This window comes from Pongo abelii, chromosome 16, assembly GCF_028885655.2.
Source record: "Pongo abelii isolate AG06213 chromosome 16, NHGRI_mPonAbe1-v2.0_pri, whole genome shotgun sequence".
In the NCBI taxonomy this organism is placed as follows: Eukaryota; Metazoa; Chordata; class Mammalia; order Primates; family Hominidae; genus Pongo; species Pongo abelii.
The window spans coordinates 43,106,604-43,120,321 of record NC_072001.2 but is presented as its reverse complement, the minus strand read 5'-3'; the positions used below and the strand labels follow the sequence as shown (position 1 = coordinate 43,120,321).

Genomic DNA, 13,718 nt, shown 5'->3' with positions numbered 1-13,718 from the left:
ACGCCTGTAATCTCAGCACTTTGGGCGGCCGAGATGGGCAGATCACTTGAGCCCAGGAGTTCGAGACCAGCCTGGGCAATGTGGCAAAACCCCATCTCTACAAAAATACAAAAAATTAGCCAGATGTGGTGGTGTGCGCCTGTGCTCCCAACTACTTGGGAGGCTGAGGTGGGAAAATTGCCAGAGCCTGGGAAATCAAGGCTATAGCCTGGGCAACAGAGGACACCCTGTCTCCAAAAAAGTGAAAACATTAAAACATAAACCACATATACAATCATGCCACTTGAAATTGCAGGATATTTGGTCTTATGCATATCATCTTACCTACTTTTCAGTCTAGACCACTTATTGGAAGGTCAGACCCACCTAAAGAAATAGTTGGCTACTCTGTCTCATCACAACCCTATTGTAACAATTCTAAGTCTAGGATATATAAATTTCCATGGCAAAATAGCTCCTCTCTGCAAAATTAAGCCATATGTTATTTTAGTTTGCAAAAACTACATGACATGTTAGAAGCACAAATTTAACAGATACTATTTTATTATTTACAAAATACATGGTGATCATAAGAGAACATTTTACAAATTACAAATGGGAAAAGTACAGGGAAAAGTAGAGACAAATGGGTTAAATAACAAGGTAACCATTTGTAATGAGCCTGTTTAGAATAAAATAGTTCTTCATACAAGTTAGACAAGGCCATAAGTAAAAACTGTCAGTTACGTCGAAATATACCTCTACCAAAAAGTAGAACAGCAACGGTAGTGCATCTAAATGTGTCCTAAATTAAATTACAGCATATACAGTTTCAGTGTTCCACAATACAACCATTGCTCTGAGGCAGGAATCTGTGAGACTTGATTGCCTAGCTCACTGAAAGAGCAAAGCCCCAGGACTAGTTAACTTCCCTACCTTCCATAAGGCTTTGTTCAGGTGACTTTGGAATGTAGTGTCAAAAACCCCATTCATTTCTGCTGCAAGCTCCCCAAGAACAGACACTGTGGCCTCATCATTGGCATTCAGAATCCGCACAAAGAATTTATTCCACAATTCACCATCTTTTAGCCTAAAAATATATAAAACCATTTCCATCAAGATTAGGCATATGAAAATTATAATTCCTTTTAGTTTAACTCAGTGGTACATTTATGCACCAAAATGGTGTAAGGTAATACCTAGAACTCTAGGGTTAGAGATCATTCAAATACTCCTTTGAAAGCCCAGGGAAGAACTACAAAAAAGGGCTACCACAGTGGGAAAAGCCAAGATACAATGCACATAAACGGAAAGAAGATCTCTCATCTAAATCTATAAATTTCCTCTGTGTACTAAGACACAGCACTTTTCTTCTACAAATAGAAGAAAAAGGAATTTTATTTCCTCTAACTTTCCCAGAGTCTAGGTCATTAAAAAGGCTACAGCTCCTTTCTCCTACCCCAGTAGTGGATCATCTTTACAATTCTCTGATAATCGTAAGCTTGACTAAAGTAACTACTGCTTAATATGTTTGTACCTTTGCTTACTATTATTTTCTTTTGATCAGAGAAACTTCCCTTATCCAATAAGTCAGGGCTGTTAGGAAACCCCAACCAACCCCACTTGTTTCTGCTTGTGTTAGACAGACCTGCCTGGACCATAGCCAAGTGGACATGCCTATATCCATCCTATATGTTTTACATTGTATTTCAGGCCTATTTTTAAAAGTACATGTAAGAGACAACACTGGCCAAGTTCTGAATTAAATGAAAAGTACAATTCAATTATTCAAAGATGAAAATAGAGAAGGGGCATTAAATCTTCAACATTCATTTTTTTTTTAACCAAAGAATATAACAATAGGTGACAGACTGGCAAACTTAGGCTGGGAACTTATTTGCTAAGATAAGCTAAAGTGGAACATAGATACTTAAGTTTTTTTTTGAGACAGAGTCTCACTCTGTTGCCCTGGGTGGAGTGCAGTGGCGCGATCTCAGCTCACTGCAACCTCTGCCTCCCGGGTTCAAGTGATTCTCATGCCTCAGCTTCCCAAGTAGCTAGGATTACAGGCATGTGCCACCACACCCGGCTAATTTTCTTGTATTTTGAGTAGAGACAAGGTTTCGCCATGTTGCCCAGGCTGCTCGCAAACTCCTGACCTCAGGTGATCTGCCTCGGCCTCCCAAAGTGCTGTGATTACAGGTGTGAGCCACCATGCCCGGCTGACTTAGTAAGTTTTATGAGCAGGCTTGAGGGAGTACTAAGGTTCTGAGACCAAGCAGTGCTTATTAAGAGACCACTTACTTCTTCTCCAGGAGATTCAGTTATCTGGTTTGGTTCTATCCACTTATTAAATAAATAATAGCCTAAAATTAGCATATAGTTTAGAAATGTAAGTCTTTTCAAAGGATGCTTATTAACTTTGGTAATAATCGCTATTAAAAAGGAATTTAGGCCAGACACGGTGGCTCACACCTGTAATCCTAGCACTTTGGGAGGCCGAGGCGGGCGGATCACGAGGTCGGGAGTTCGAGATCAGCCTGACCAGCACAGTGAAACCCCATCTCTACTAAAAATACAAAAATGAGCCAGGCATGGTGGCGTGCACCTGTAATCCCAGCTACTCAGGAGGCTGAGGCAGGAGAATTGCTTGAACCTGGGAGGCAGAGGTTGCAGTGAGCCAAGATCGTGCCACTGCACTCCAGCCTGGGCGACAGAGTGAGACTCCGTCTCAAAAAATAAATAAATAAATAGAAAGGAATTTAAGGCTAATACCAATTGGTTAGAAAATTATTCTCATGAAATGTTTCTTTTCACATATCTAAACAGGGAAGCTTCCATACTATAGCCATAGTCTGGAAGATACAACTAGATTCAGATTGACGTCCTGAAGTCTGAAGAGTTTTGAATCTTATTTTTAGTGAGCAGTTCCTTTTTCCTGCACTAGCTGCTCTGCTGATACTCTAATGAAAACTGGCTGAAACTACTGGAATCATGGCATTTGGATTAAAAAACTAAGGCTGCCAAGACAGAGATAGCACCCAAGAGAAACAGAAAATTATTGGGACAGGCAGAGACCCTGACATTCATCAATACTTACTCAGAAATATTTTGGCTAAGTTTCCAGAAGGACCCATCCCAGAAGACCTGTAGGTGTTCCTTGAACAATAGTAAATGCGCTAAATCTGCTATACCAAACAGGTCTACCTGAAATCACAAAAAGCACCATCAGCTAAAATAATTCTCTGCCTCTACCATAGCAGCTTATTTTGGTAGGAAGTTGAAAGGTATTACAGTGCTTAACTAAGTTTATTTTATGACATACATTTTAGTAGACTGTTCCTCACCCTTACAGTAAAGGGAGGAGCTCTCCAAAGAAGTGATCAATAGAGCCGACGCTAGGAATTATCCTTAAGAACAAAAGATGAAATATTTGGACTACCACATTCAAATCTGTAGACCTACTGAGTTTGCATGAACTCCAGCTGTGATCTAAATGGGGTCCACATGATTAGTTCAGGTTCGTGCTACATATTCAATCAGCAAATGTCTTATGTCTAAAGCTGAGTTAGAAGGAATTTCTGCATATAATGCCACCATACAAAAGACTTTACATTTGTGCTAATGTTCTTTTTATATACATTACTTCATTTACTCCTCATAACAATTCTGATAAACACATAGCAGAGACTGTTATCCCTATTTTACAGAGAAGATCACAGAAAATGACTTATAAAAGATTACATGGGTGGTAGGCAGTAGGAGTGGCCCTGGCACTGGGTTACAGAGTTAGTCATGTGTTTGCACGTGTATGTGTGTATTCTTCAATGCTGTAACACAAAAATGTTACATTTTACTTGACTTGGTGATATTTGAAAACTAGGTCATCTATTCTAGGAGAGTCAGTATCAGTAAACACTAGCTTTTATAGCTTATCTAGATAATAAAGAGATTAAGAAACCCTCTCCGTATTTGCTCAGGCTTGTTTTACACTTACCTGGTAGGGAGAAGAACAGTTAGCCAGGATCTTTTGTCCTTCCAGGATCTGTACAGTCCGAAAGCCGCTGAGGGTAAAAACATCCAGCTGCACCCTAAGGTCAACACTGTAGGAAAAGTCCACTATCTTCAAAGCTTGATTGTTCTTGTTACAATCATAGGGATCGTGGATTCTGAGCCCAGATTTAAGAGAAGGAGATAATAAAAATAGGCCATGAAAGAAGCTGCATAGCTGGTCTTTTTAAAAAAAAAAAGGTATCTTGGGTACATCTTAGCTATGCCAACAACTCCCTCCAGTGGTTAATTTTGAAAATGCACCTGTAAGACTCAGCAGTGGCAGTGTCCACCCAATGTGGAAGGAATGTCACCAGTTTGGTGACACAAAGTATATTTCAATCATGGTGCATGGCCACCATTAAACATTTATCAAGCTTCCATATTATATAAAGTAAGTATGGAAGCAGAGCACAGGCTTCTTCCCTGTACTTACACATTAACACATACAATTGCAATGATTTATACACTGACAGGAATTATGATGGAGGAAATTAAAATTTTACAGGTGTCATAGCCTTTGTTTACTATTCCAGATAGGCTTTCCAAGTATTGTTTAGATTCTTCCTTCCAGAGTTTAATGGAAAACAATGCAAGTCTGTTTTATAAAGTCCTATCTATATATTGTAAAATTTCTTGTAGAACACCATATTTTATCTTACTCTTATTTGTAATTCCAGTTCTTATTTACTAAAAAAACCTTTATAATACTAATTAATTATCAATTAATTTTGTTTTCCTTGGGTTTATCTATCCTATGCAATAATGCTATTCTCCAAGGAGATATAGGAACTGTTTATAAATGAAAAGAGTGGGTTTTCATGTGTTCCTTTTGTCTGTTTTTCTCAATTAATTCCCTCAAACTCCTGATATTGGTGCAATATCCCTAAATAGTCTTTAACTACTCCAATTACATACCTCCACAGCACAGAATGATCTATGTATTTTCCTTTAAAATTGATAATTGCTCCCATTTTTCCTTGGCACAAGAACCAACCTTTTTTGGCCACCATAAAACTATACTATAATTAAAAAAAAAAAAATATATATATATATAGTATATATATATTGTTACAATCATAGGGATCGTGGATTCTGATACATATAAAATATACATATGTATTTTATATATATATATTACATGTGTGTGCATGTGTGTGTTTTGTTTGGTTTCTTAGACAAGGTCTACACTCTTGTCACTGAGGCTGGAGTACAGTGGTGCAATCTCAGCTCAGTGCAGTCTCTGCCTCCTAGGTTCAAGCGATCCTCCCATCTCAGCCTCCTGAGTAGCTGGGACTACTGGTGTGTGCCACCACGCCTGGCTAATTTCTTAATTTTTTGTAGAGATGAGGTCTCATTATATTGCCCAGACTGGTCTTGAACTCCTAGGCTCAAGTGATCCTCTCTGCCTTGGTCTCCCAAATTGCTGGATTACAGATGTGAGTCACCATGCCCAGTGTAATTGTAAAATATTTATATAACTTTGGAGGCATAGGAAAAAATGTTTCATAGATTAATAAAAAGAAGCATGCATGAAGGTGTCCTAGCCCTCTAATCAGCTACTCACTCACTGTTACTTTGGGTAGGACATTCCATTTTTTTGGATCTCATTTTCCTCACAAAAAATATGCAGAAACTAAAGTAAGCAACTAAACTAAGCAATTTCAAAAGGTTCTTTCTGGCTTTTATTTTATTTTTGTAGAGACAGGGTCTTGCTATGTTGACCAGGCTGGTCTTGAACTCCTGGCCTCAAGAGATCTTCCTGCTTTTGCCTCCCAAAGTGCTGGGATTGCAGATGTGAACCACTGCATCCAGCCCTTTCTGGCTTTTGTTGTTGTTTTGTTTTGAGATGGAGTCTCGCTCTGTCACCCACGCTGGAGTACAGTGGCTCGATCTCGGCTCACTGCAAGCTCCGCCTCCCGGGTTCACGCCATTCTCCTGCCTCAGCCTCCTGAGTAGCTGGGACTACAGGCACCTGCCACCATGGCTGGCTAACTTTTTGTATTTTTAGTAGAGACACGGTTTCACTGTGTTAGCCAGGATGGTCTCGATCTCCTGACCTCATGATCCGCCCGCCTCGGCCTCCCAAAGTGCTGGGATTACAGGCGTGAGCCACCGCGCCTGGCCTCTGGCTTTTTTTGGAGATAGAGTTTTGCTCTTGTTGCCCAGGCTGGAGTGCAATGGTGCGATCTCGGTTCACCACAACCTCTGCCTCCTGGGTTCAAGCAATTCTCCTGCCTCAGCCTCCCAAGTAGCTGGGATTACAGGCATGCACCACCACACCTGGCTAATTGTGTATTTCTAGTAGAGATGGGGTTTCTCCATGTTGGTCAGGCTGGTCTTGAGCTTCCAACCTCAGGTGATCTGCCCGCCTCGGCCTCCAAAAGTGCTGGGATTATAGGCATGAGCCACCGTGCTCGGCCCCTTTCTGGCTTTTAATTCCTTATGAATCTATGTGAAATTTCTGATTAAATTTGATAAGTAGTGACAAAGTAAAAAGCAATGCCTCTTTAATACTATGGACTTTCCTAGAGCCTCTGGTGGCTGAGAGAAGGGTTATCGTACTTCATTAGACCACAAATGCCCAATTCTAAAAGGCTTAGAAAAAACCTCTGCTTCCAATTTCCATAGCCCTGGGAATTTCAGCACTGTCATTTTAATGTTAAGTAGAGTGAAAATATACCAGGAGTTCTCATATTTGGAAATTTGGGGGGATTTTTGGTGGTCGCAACGGCTTAGGGGATTGTTACTTGCACTTAATTGGGTGGGTGGGGGGAATAGGAATATAAAACATCCTGCATTGCTTGGAACATACCTGCACAAAGAATTGTCTCATCCGAAATACCTATGGTGCCCTGGATGAGAAATGCTGCTACATTATGTCTGGGAAAGCCTTTGACTCTGCTATCTCAGGGGAGAAGGTGGGATTCTCTAGTTCTTTTGGTTACAATCACAGGAACACACTGAGGGTTCTTTTAATTTCCATGTTAACTATAATTTAGAGTCTAATTCAATCTCTTCTGAAGATTAAGTATTCAGAAGAAATGTAAAGAGTAAGTCCAGCTATTAGTGTATACCAGTGGCCTCAGAAACAAAGTTAACACCTCACCCAAGACATAGGGTTGGGCAGACAGAGCATCTTTAAACCAGGCTGCTTCTACTCAAATACTATAACACCAATGATCACTAAAAGAACGTAGTAGTCCTCTAGTCCTTTTCACAAAGCAAAAACGTTGGACTGTTTTTGCCTAGTTAATGCCTGAATGTGATCTATATTTTCTCAGTCCTTAGTATTCATTTATTATTTCCTGCTCTGTGTTCACCCCTTGAACCTGATGGACACACTGGGTTTAATTTGAACACTAAGCCCCATTCCTTGGCATAGTTTGTATTTGAACTCTGGTTTTACCCACTTCTCTTGGCTAACAGGTCAGTTAGGCCTGACTTAAGCTTTGGTCTATCAAACTGAGTAGTGCCTTGATTTTGCTGGCATCCTCACTAGATTGGCACTGGTCCCACTCAAAGAATGACTAAACAATCCACTTTATATTCCTCAAAATATTCATATTTTATATCTCATCTTGACATATATCATCACAATACTCAGTGATTAATTCTTTTATCTGATTTAATCTATTTCCTCAATGTGTTTATTTCTTTGAATTATTTTAAACTATTCTTAATGATTTTTGACTTTTAGGTAAATACTCTCTTAACATAACTATGTTCCTCGATATGGCATTTATCAAAAGGCTTTAAAAATTGGCAAGTTGGCCGGGTGCAGTGGCTCACACCTATAATCCCAGCACTTTGGGAGGCTGAGGTGGGCAGATCACTTGAGGCCAGGAGTGTGAGACCAGCCTGGGCAACATGGCAAAACCTCATCTCTACCAAAAAATACAAAAAATTAGCCGGGTGTGGTGGTGCACGCCTGTGGTCCCAGCTACTAGCGAGGTTAAGATGGGTGAATCGTTTGAACCTGGGAGGTGGAGGCTGCAGTGAGCCAAGATCATGCCACTGTACTCCAACCTAGGTGACAGAGTGAGACCCTCGCCTCAAAAAGGAAAAAAAAAAGTGGCAACTATCCATGTTTTAAGAGAAAGCTGATAGAATTATAAGAATGAAAAGGACCAACCTGTTTCTCAGAATCAGACTCCTTGGACTCAAGTCACCATGGACTATTTCTGCTTTGTGTAGCTTCTCCACTATTGTCAAAAGGTTATAAATAATCAACACTGTTATTTCATGGGTGATATATTCACTGTGTTGGAGAAGATCCTGGAAATTGAAGGACAGAAAACTCACTATTTCTCAACTTTGGCAGATTGTAGTTATACTCAATACCTTGAAAACTGATGGTTTTTGTCTTCCTTGTTCTCTACTGAAACGTAGGCACCTCTGTAGACTGAGTCTATGTCCCAGTTTTAATAATACTGCGATCTCCCATAAGACTGTTTGTAAGGATTTAATGACATAATGACGAACGGCATCAAGCGTGAGCCTGGCCCAAAATAGGTACTTAATAAATGTTTTAAAATACCCTCATTTCAGCCATTTTTGAGAATTCATATTATCATCAAAATCCGTAGCAAACCTTCTTAAGAACAAACCGAAGAGTAAAACGACATATTGTGTCTGGGTTTTAAAAACTATCCAGTGGGGGTAGTATAGCTAAAACAAGAGTGGCCATGAGCTAAGATTATCATAGATGACTAGTTCATGGGAGTTCATTGTACAATTCTACTTTTATTTATGCTTGACAATTGACCAAAAAAAGTTAAAAAAATACCAAAGAGATCTTTGGTCAAAATAACTTGAGAAAATTATCAATGCTTTTAACTTATACTTGAATTGGTCTATTTCTAGAAGATTGACAGGAATTTTGTACTAAATTCCTTTGCTAAATGGAGCACAAATCTCTCTACTTGAGGACTTTAAATTATGTTTTTAGTATTACAGACCTGAAGGGTGAAGCAGTTTATATATTGGTGCCAAACAATGCAGCCATCTTGATATTGATAACAGCTGCACAAATGATCAAAGGCTTCATTTAAACGTTCCTTTAACTTGAGGTTGATATAAAAGTCCCATGGGACAGGTTGAGACGATACCTGTAAGACATTGTATTTTAAAAATAAGTTCAATTAAGTCTATGGTTATGGCTGGCAGGTTGAAACACATTCCTTCCAGCCCTCCTGATAGAGAAATCATAAAGAGATATTTTTAAAGGCATAAATCTACTATAAAAGACACAATAACAACAAATTCTGGAAAGAGGATAAGCTGGAAAGAGAACAGGAGGTAACAATCCAATTAGAATAAAAACTGATTTTGGCAGAGGAGAAAGCTGAGCTACATTTACACTACAAGGCTATTTTCCTATATTATGTAACTGGCAGCACCAATTACCCATGGAAGTGAGGCTGAGGGTGGAGCTAAGACAGGAGTGATTGAAAGCCATTTAAGAGGAAGGTAGGCCTAGTGCAGTGGCTCATGCCTGTAATCCCAGCACTCTGGGAGGCCGAGGCGTGTGGATCACACCTGACATCAGGGGTTCAAGACCAGCCTGACCAACATGGTGAAACCCCGTCTCTACTAAAAATACAAAAACTTAGCTAGGCTTTTGGTGGCGGGTGCCTATAATCCCAGCTACGTGGGAGGCTGAGGCAGGAGAATCGCTTGACCCTGGGAGGCAGAGGTTGCGGTGAGCCAAGATCGTGCCATTGCACTCCAGCCGGGGCGACAAGAGCAAAACTCCGTCTCGAGGAAAAAAAAAAAAAAAGAGGAAGGTAGACCCCAGCTTCCCTCCTCTGCTCCCATAGCCCAGCCCAGCAACTACCTCTCCCCTATTCTCGAAGTCCAGAAGTTTATTACGTAGTGAGTATAAAACAGAAGGGCTCTGGACTAGAGGGCACTAGGCACCACTGAGGGGGGGTAGAAATAACATGGAAAACAGGAAAAAGTATATATATCAGATGTTATATATGCAGCAGTTAAGATGTTAAGATGCACCTCCCTGCTCTTCCATTCTTCAGACCAATTTCCTCACTCAGATTTCAGAAAGCTAGCAGCCAGGCTTATATGCTCCAGGCAGAAAATTAGAAGTCTTCTCTGAGGGAGAAGACTTCTCTGATCAGCTCAAGAGAAAAGATCTAAAGATTGGACGGTTTTCCAATAAAATGGCCAAGCTAGATCATCCTACATTGACGTCCACAGCTGTCAAGGTCTTTCCATATACGCAGAGCTTTCAATGTCCCATACTTAAATATGAATAGAGAGCCAAAGACTTGAAGAAAGCCTGTAGTGTGAAAGAGATCAAAACAGACAAAAAAAAAAACCAAGAAGAAACAGATGACAGGGGGAAAAAAATTTTAAAGTATCATTAGTATCTTCAGAAAGATAAGGAATATTCTATCTTTGAAATGAAGATTAGAATGCTACAAAGAAAATTCTGAGAATAAAAAAAAGAGCTCTTGAAAATTAAATATAGAAATAAAAACCTAGTAAAAAGACCAAAAATATTAAGCTGATAATATACTCAGAAAGTAAAGTAAAAAGACAGAGAGAATATAGGAGAAAAAAAGTTAAATTTTTAGAGGTTCTGTCCAAAAGATGCCATATGCACCTCTAACAAAAGGAATTAGAGAATAATCGAACAGAGAAAACAGAGGGGAAAAAATAATTTTCCCATTGAAGAAAATTTCTCAGAACCGAGGGGATTAACAGATTGAAATGGCCATTGAGTACGTAGCACATAAGTGACAATAAACTTATGAAAAGGCATGTAATTGTGACATTTCAGAATAGTGGGGACAAGAATAAGATCCTATAAGGATCCAGAAAGAGGGAAAAATAACTTCACACAAAGCTTTGAGACTCAGAATGGCAAAAAAACTTAAAAGCAAAGTTAGATGCCCGTAATCCAGTTCTTCGGGAGGCCAAGGTGGGAGGATTGCTTGAGCCATGAATTCAAGACCAGCCTAGGCAACACAGAGAGGCCCCCGTCTCTACAAAAAATAATTAGCTGGGAGTGGTGGCATGCACCTACGGTCCCAGCTATTCCAGAGGCTGAGGTGGGAGGATTGCTTGAGCTCAAGAGGTTGAGGCTGCAAGTGAACCGTGATCATGCTACTGCACTCCAGCCTGGATGACAGAGACCATGTCCTTTAAAAAATAAAAACAAAACAAAGATAAAAAGAAACTAGGTATCCAATATAAGAAAAAGGTAATGTGAATACCTAGGATGATAATAAATGGAAATTCCAAGGTGATTGTGGGTGGTGATTGTGTGAAAGCTAATGTATAACTTGCCAGACTGGAGCAGGCCAGAAAGTATCAGCAGAGATTTCCTAAAAAAAATGAAACTGAAAGGATACTTAATATATTTGGACATATTGAGAGAGATTATTAGAAAGATTTGATGGTAACATGAGGACAGTTATTGCTTCAACCCATATTATTTACAAAGTAACTGAAATTACAAAGAATCAGTCCCACCTTTATTACGGTTAATTCTGCAGAGTTTCTTGGCGCCACCCAGAATAACTTGTAATCTTCACATATTAGGTATTCTCGTTTAATGCAGTAATCCTCATTACCTGTTGAGAAAGTTTGATTCCATTTAAAAATCACTGTGAACATACACAGCCCTGTAGCTTTTACTTCCTGGTTTAAGGGATAGAGGCACTGGTGTATTTGCCAGTTAGTAGTATGTAGAATACTTTTAAAAATAATTTGTTAAAAATTGTAAGAGGAGAAGACATAATTCCTATTATTAGGACATGAAGTTACTGATGTGTCATCCTCTATATTGCTTTTTTAAAAAATACAATCTAGGAATATTTACAGTGCTCAAGCATCAAGCTTAAGTACAAATAATCACTTATTTGTATACTGTCATGCACCAGAGGACATGCGTTCAATGGTACTTACCTAATTCAATTTCCTTCTCAATTTCCAACTTAGGCATTGGTCTGTCTTCTATACACAACTCTGCAGAGGCACTTAACTCTGGTAGGGACTTCAGTAGCTGTCTGCGATACTGTGAACACCATGGTGACTGAGTAGGGTTTTCTGCCAGTGAGAGGGAAAGGTGAAAAGATATCAGAAAAGATATCACCAAAAAAAACCTAATGCTTAAAATGGATATTATAACAGAGTAGAAGAAAAAAAATCAAGATTACACAGTCAACACTGTTAATTTAACTATACTCACCTGTCTCAGGTGTTTATGAAACTGTGTTCACTTCGTACTAATCTATTCTAGAAATTTCACAATTTATGGCAACTTCTTTGAGTCGGAGTGTCGCTCTGTCGCCCAGGCTGGAGTGCAGTGGCGCCATCTTGGCTCACTGCTGCAAGCTCCGCCTCCCGGGTTCACGCCATTCTCCTGCCTCAGCCTTCAGAGCAGCTGGGACTACAGGCACCTGCCACCACGCCTGGCTAATTTTTTGTATTTTTAGTAGAGATGGGGTTTCACTATGTTAGCCAGGATGGTCTCGATCTCCTGACCTCGTGATCCACCCGCCTCGGCCTCCCAAAGTGCTGGGATTTCAGGCGTGAGCCACCGCAACCGGCTGGCAATTTCTTTAACAAAGAAAAACACATAGACTGGGCATGGTGGCTCACACCTATAATCCCAGGGAGTGGGAGGCTGAGGTGGGAGGATCCTTTGAGGCCAGGAGTTTGAGACCAGCCTGGGCAACATGGCAAAACCCCGCCTCTACAAAAAATACAAAGATTGGTGGTGGCGCAGTTGTGGTCCCAGCTACTGGGGAGGCTGAGGTAGGAGGATCACCTGAGCCCAGTGAGTTTGAGGCTGCAGTGAGCTGTGACTGTGCCACTGCACTCCATCCTGGGTGACAGAGTGAGACCCTGTCTCAAAAAAAGAAAAACATACAGCTCAGTTTGCTGAGATAACAAGTTTTCACTAGGCATGGATATAGTGGTATGTATAATCCTACCTGAAGTCTCATTAGTAAGTTCTAGTTTCTCAGGAATTTGAAGACATTTGATGGAGGAGGTGCTTGCAACCGAGGCAGAAGAACCAGAGAAGCCAGAGGAGTGTGTGGCTTCACGACTGTCTTCAATAATTGGGCTAAAAGAATCAAAAATAAGTTAATTCTTATAGGAATAATATATATCAACTCTGTTATAATTTCATAAATTCTTAATGCATACATTTTTCTTTTTTTGAGATGGAGTTTTGCTCTTGTCACCCAGGCTGGAGCACAACTGCACGATCTTGGCTCACTGCAACCTCTGCCTCCTGGGTTCAAGTGATTCTCCTGTCTCAGCCTCCTGAGTAGCTGGGATTACAGGCACCACTGTGCCCAGCTAATTTTTGTATTTTTAGTAGAGACCATGTTAGCCAGACTGGTCTTGAACTCCTGACTTCAGGTGATCCACCCGTCTCAGCCTCCTAAAGTGCTGGGATTATAGACGTGAGCCACTGCACCCCGCCTTAATGTACAAATTTTATAATTTTATGTTATACTTTTATTTTTTAACACAATAAAATTTAGGTTTAAATAATTTATAATTTGTTATCAATTTATTTGATAGTCTCATTTTTTTTTTACTTTTCATTTTATTTTTGAGACAGGATCTCATTCTGCCACCCAGGCTGGAGGGCAGTGGTGCGATCATGGCTCACTGCAGCCTTGATTTCCTGGGCTCAAGGGATACTC

At 40.1% G+C, this 13,718-nt stretch overlaps 1 protein-coding gene across 3 annotated transcripts in view; it reads right to left on the bottom strand.

Moving 5' to 3' along the window:
* Positions 1 to 525: 525 nt before the first annotated feature.
* The window catches only part of BUB1B (BUB1 mitotic checkpoint serine/threonine kinase B), a 59,168-nt gene continuing 45,975 nt past the window's right edge, over positions 526 to 13,718 (bottom strand). For all 3 annotated transcript variants that reach the window (XM_054531380.2, XM_002825288.5, XM_054531382.1), the window contains exons 16-23: positions 12,993 to 13,126; positions 11,962 to 12,102; positions 11,527 to 11,627; positions 8,991 to 9,140; positions 8,165 to 8,307; positions 3,977 to 4,148; positions 3,080 to 3,186; positions 526 to 1,069 (exon numbers count right to left, since the gene is read on the bottom strand). In XM_054531380.2, coding sequence (XP_054387355.1) covers positions 874 to 1,069; positions 3,080 to 3,186; positions 3,977 to 4,148; positions 8,165 to 8,307; positions 8,991 to 9,140; positions 11,527 to 11,627; positions 11,962 to 12,102; positions 12,993 to 13,126 — 1,144 coding nt within the window. In that variant the 3' untranslated portion in view covers positions 526 to 873. The remainder of the gene's footprint in view (positions 1,070 to 3,079; positions 3,187 to 3,976; positions 4,149 to 8,164; positions 8,308 to 8,990; positions 9,141 to 11,526; positions 11,628 to 11,961; positions 12,103 to 12,992; positions 13,127 to 13,718) is intronic.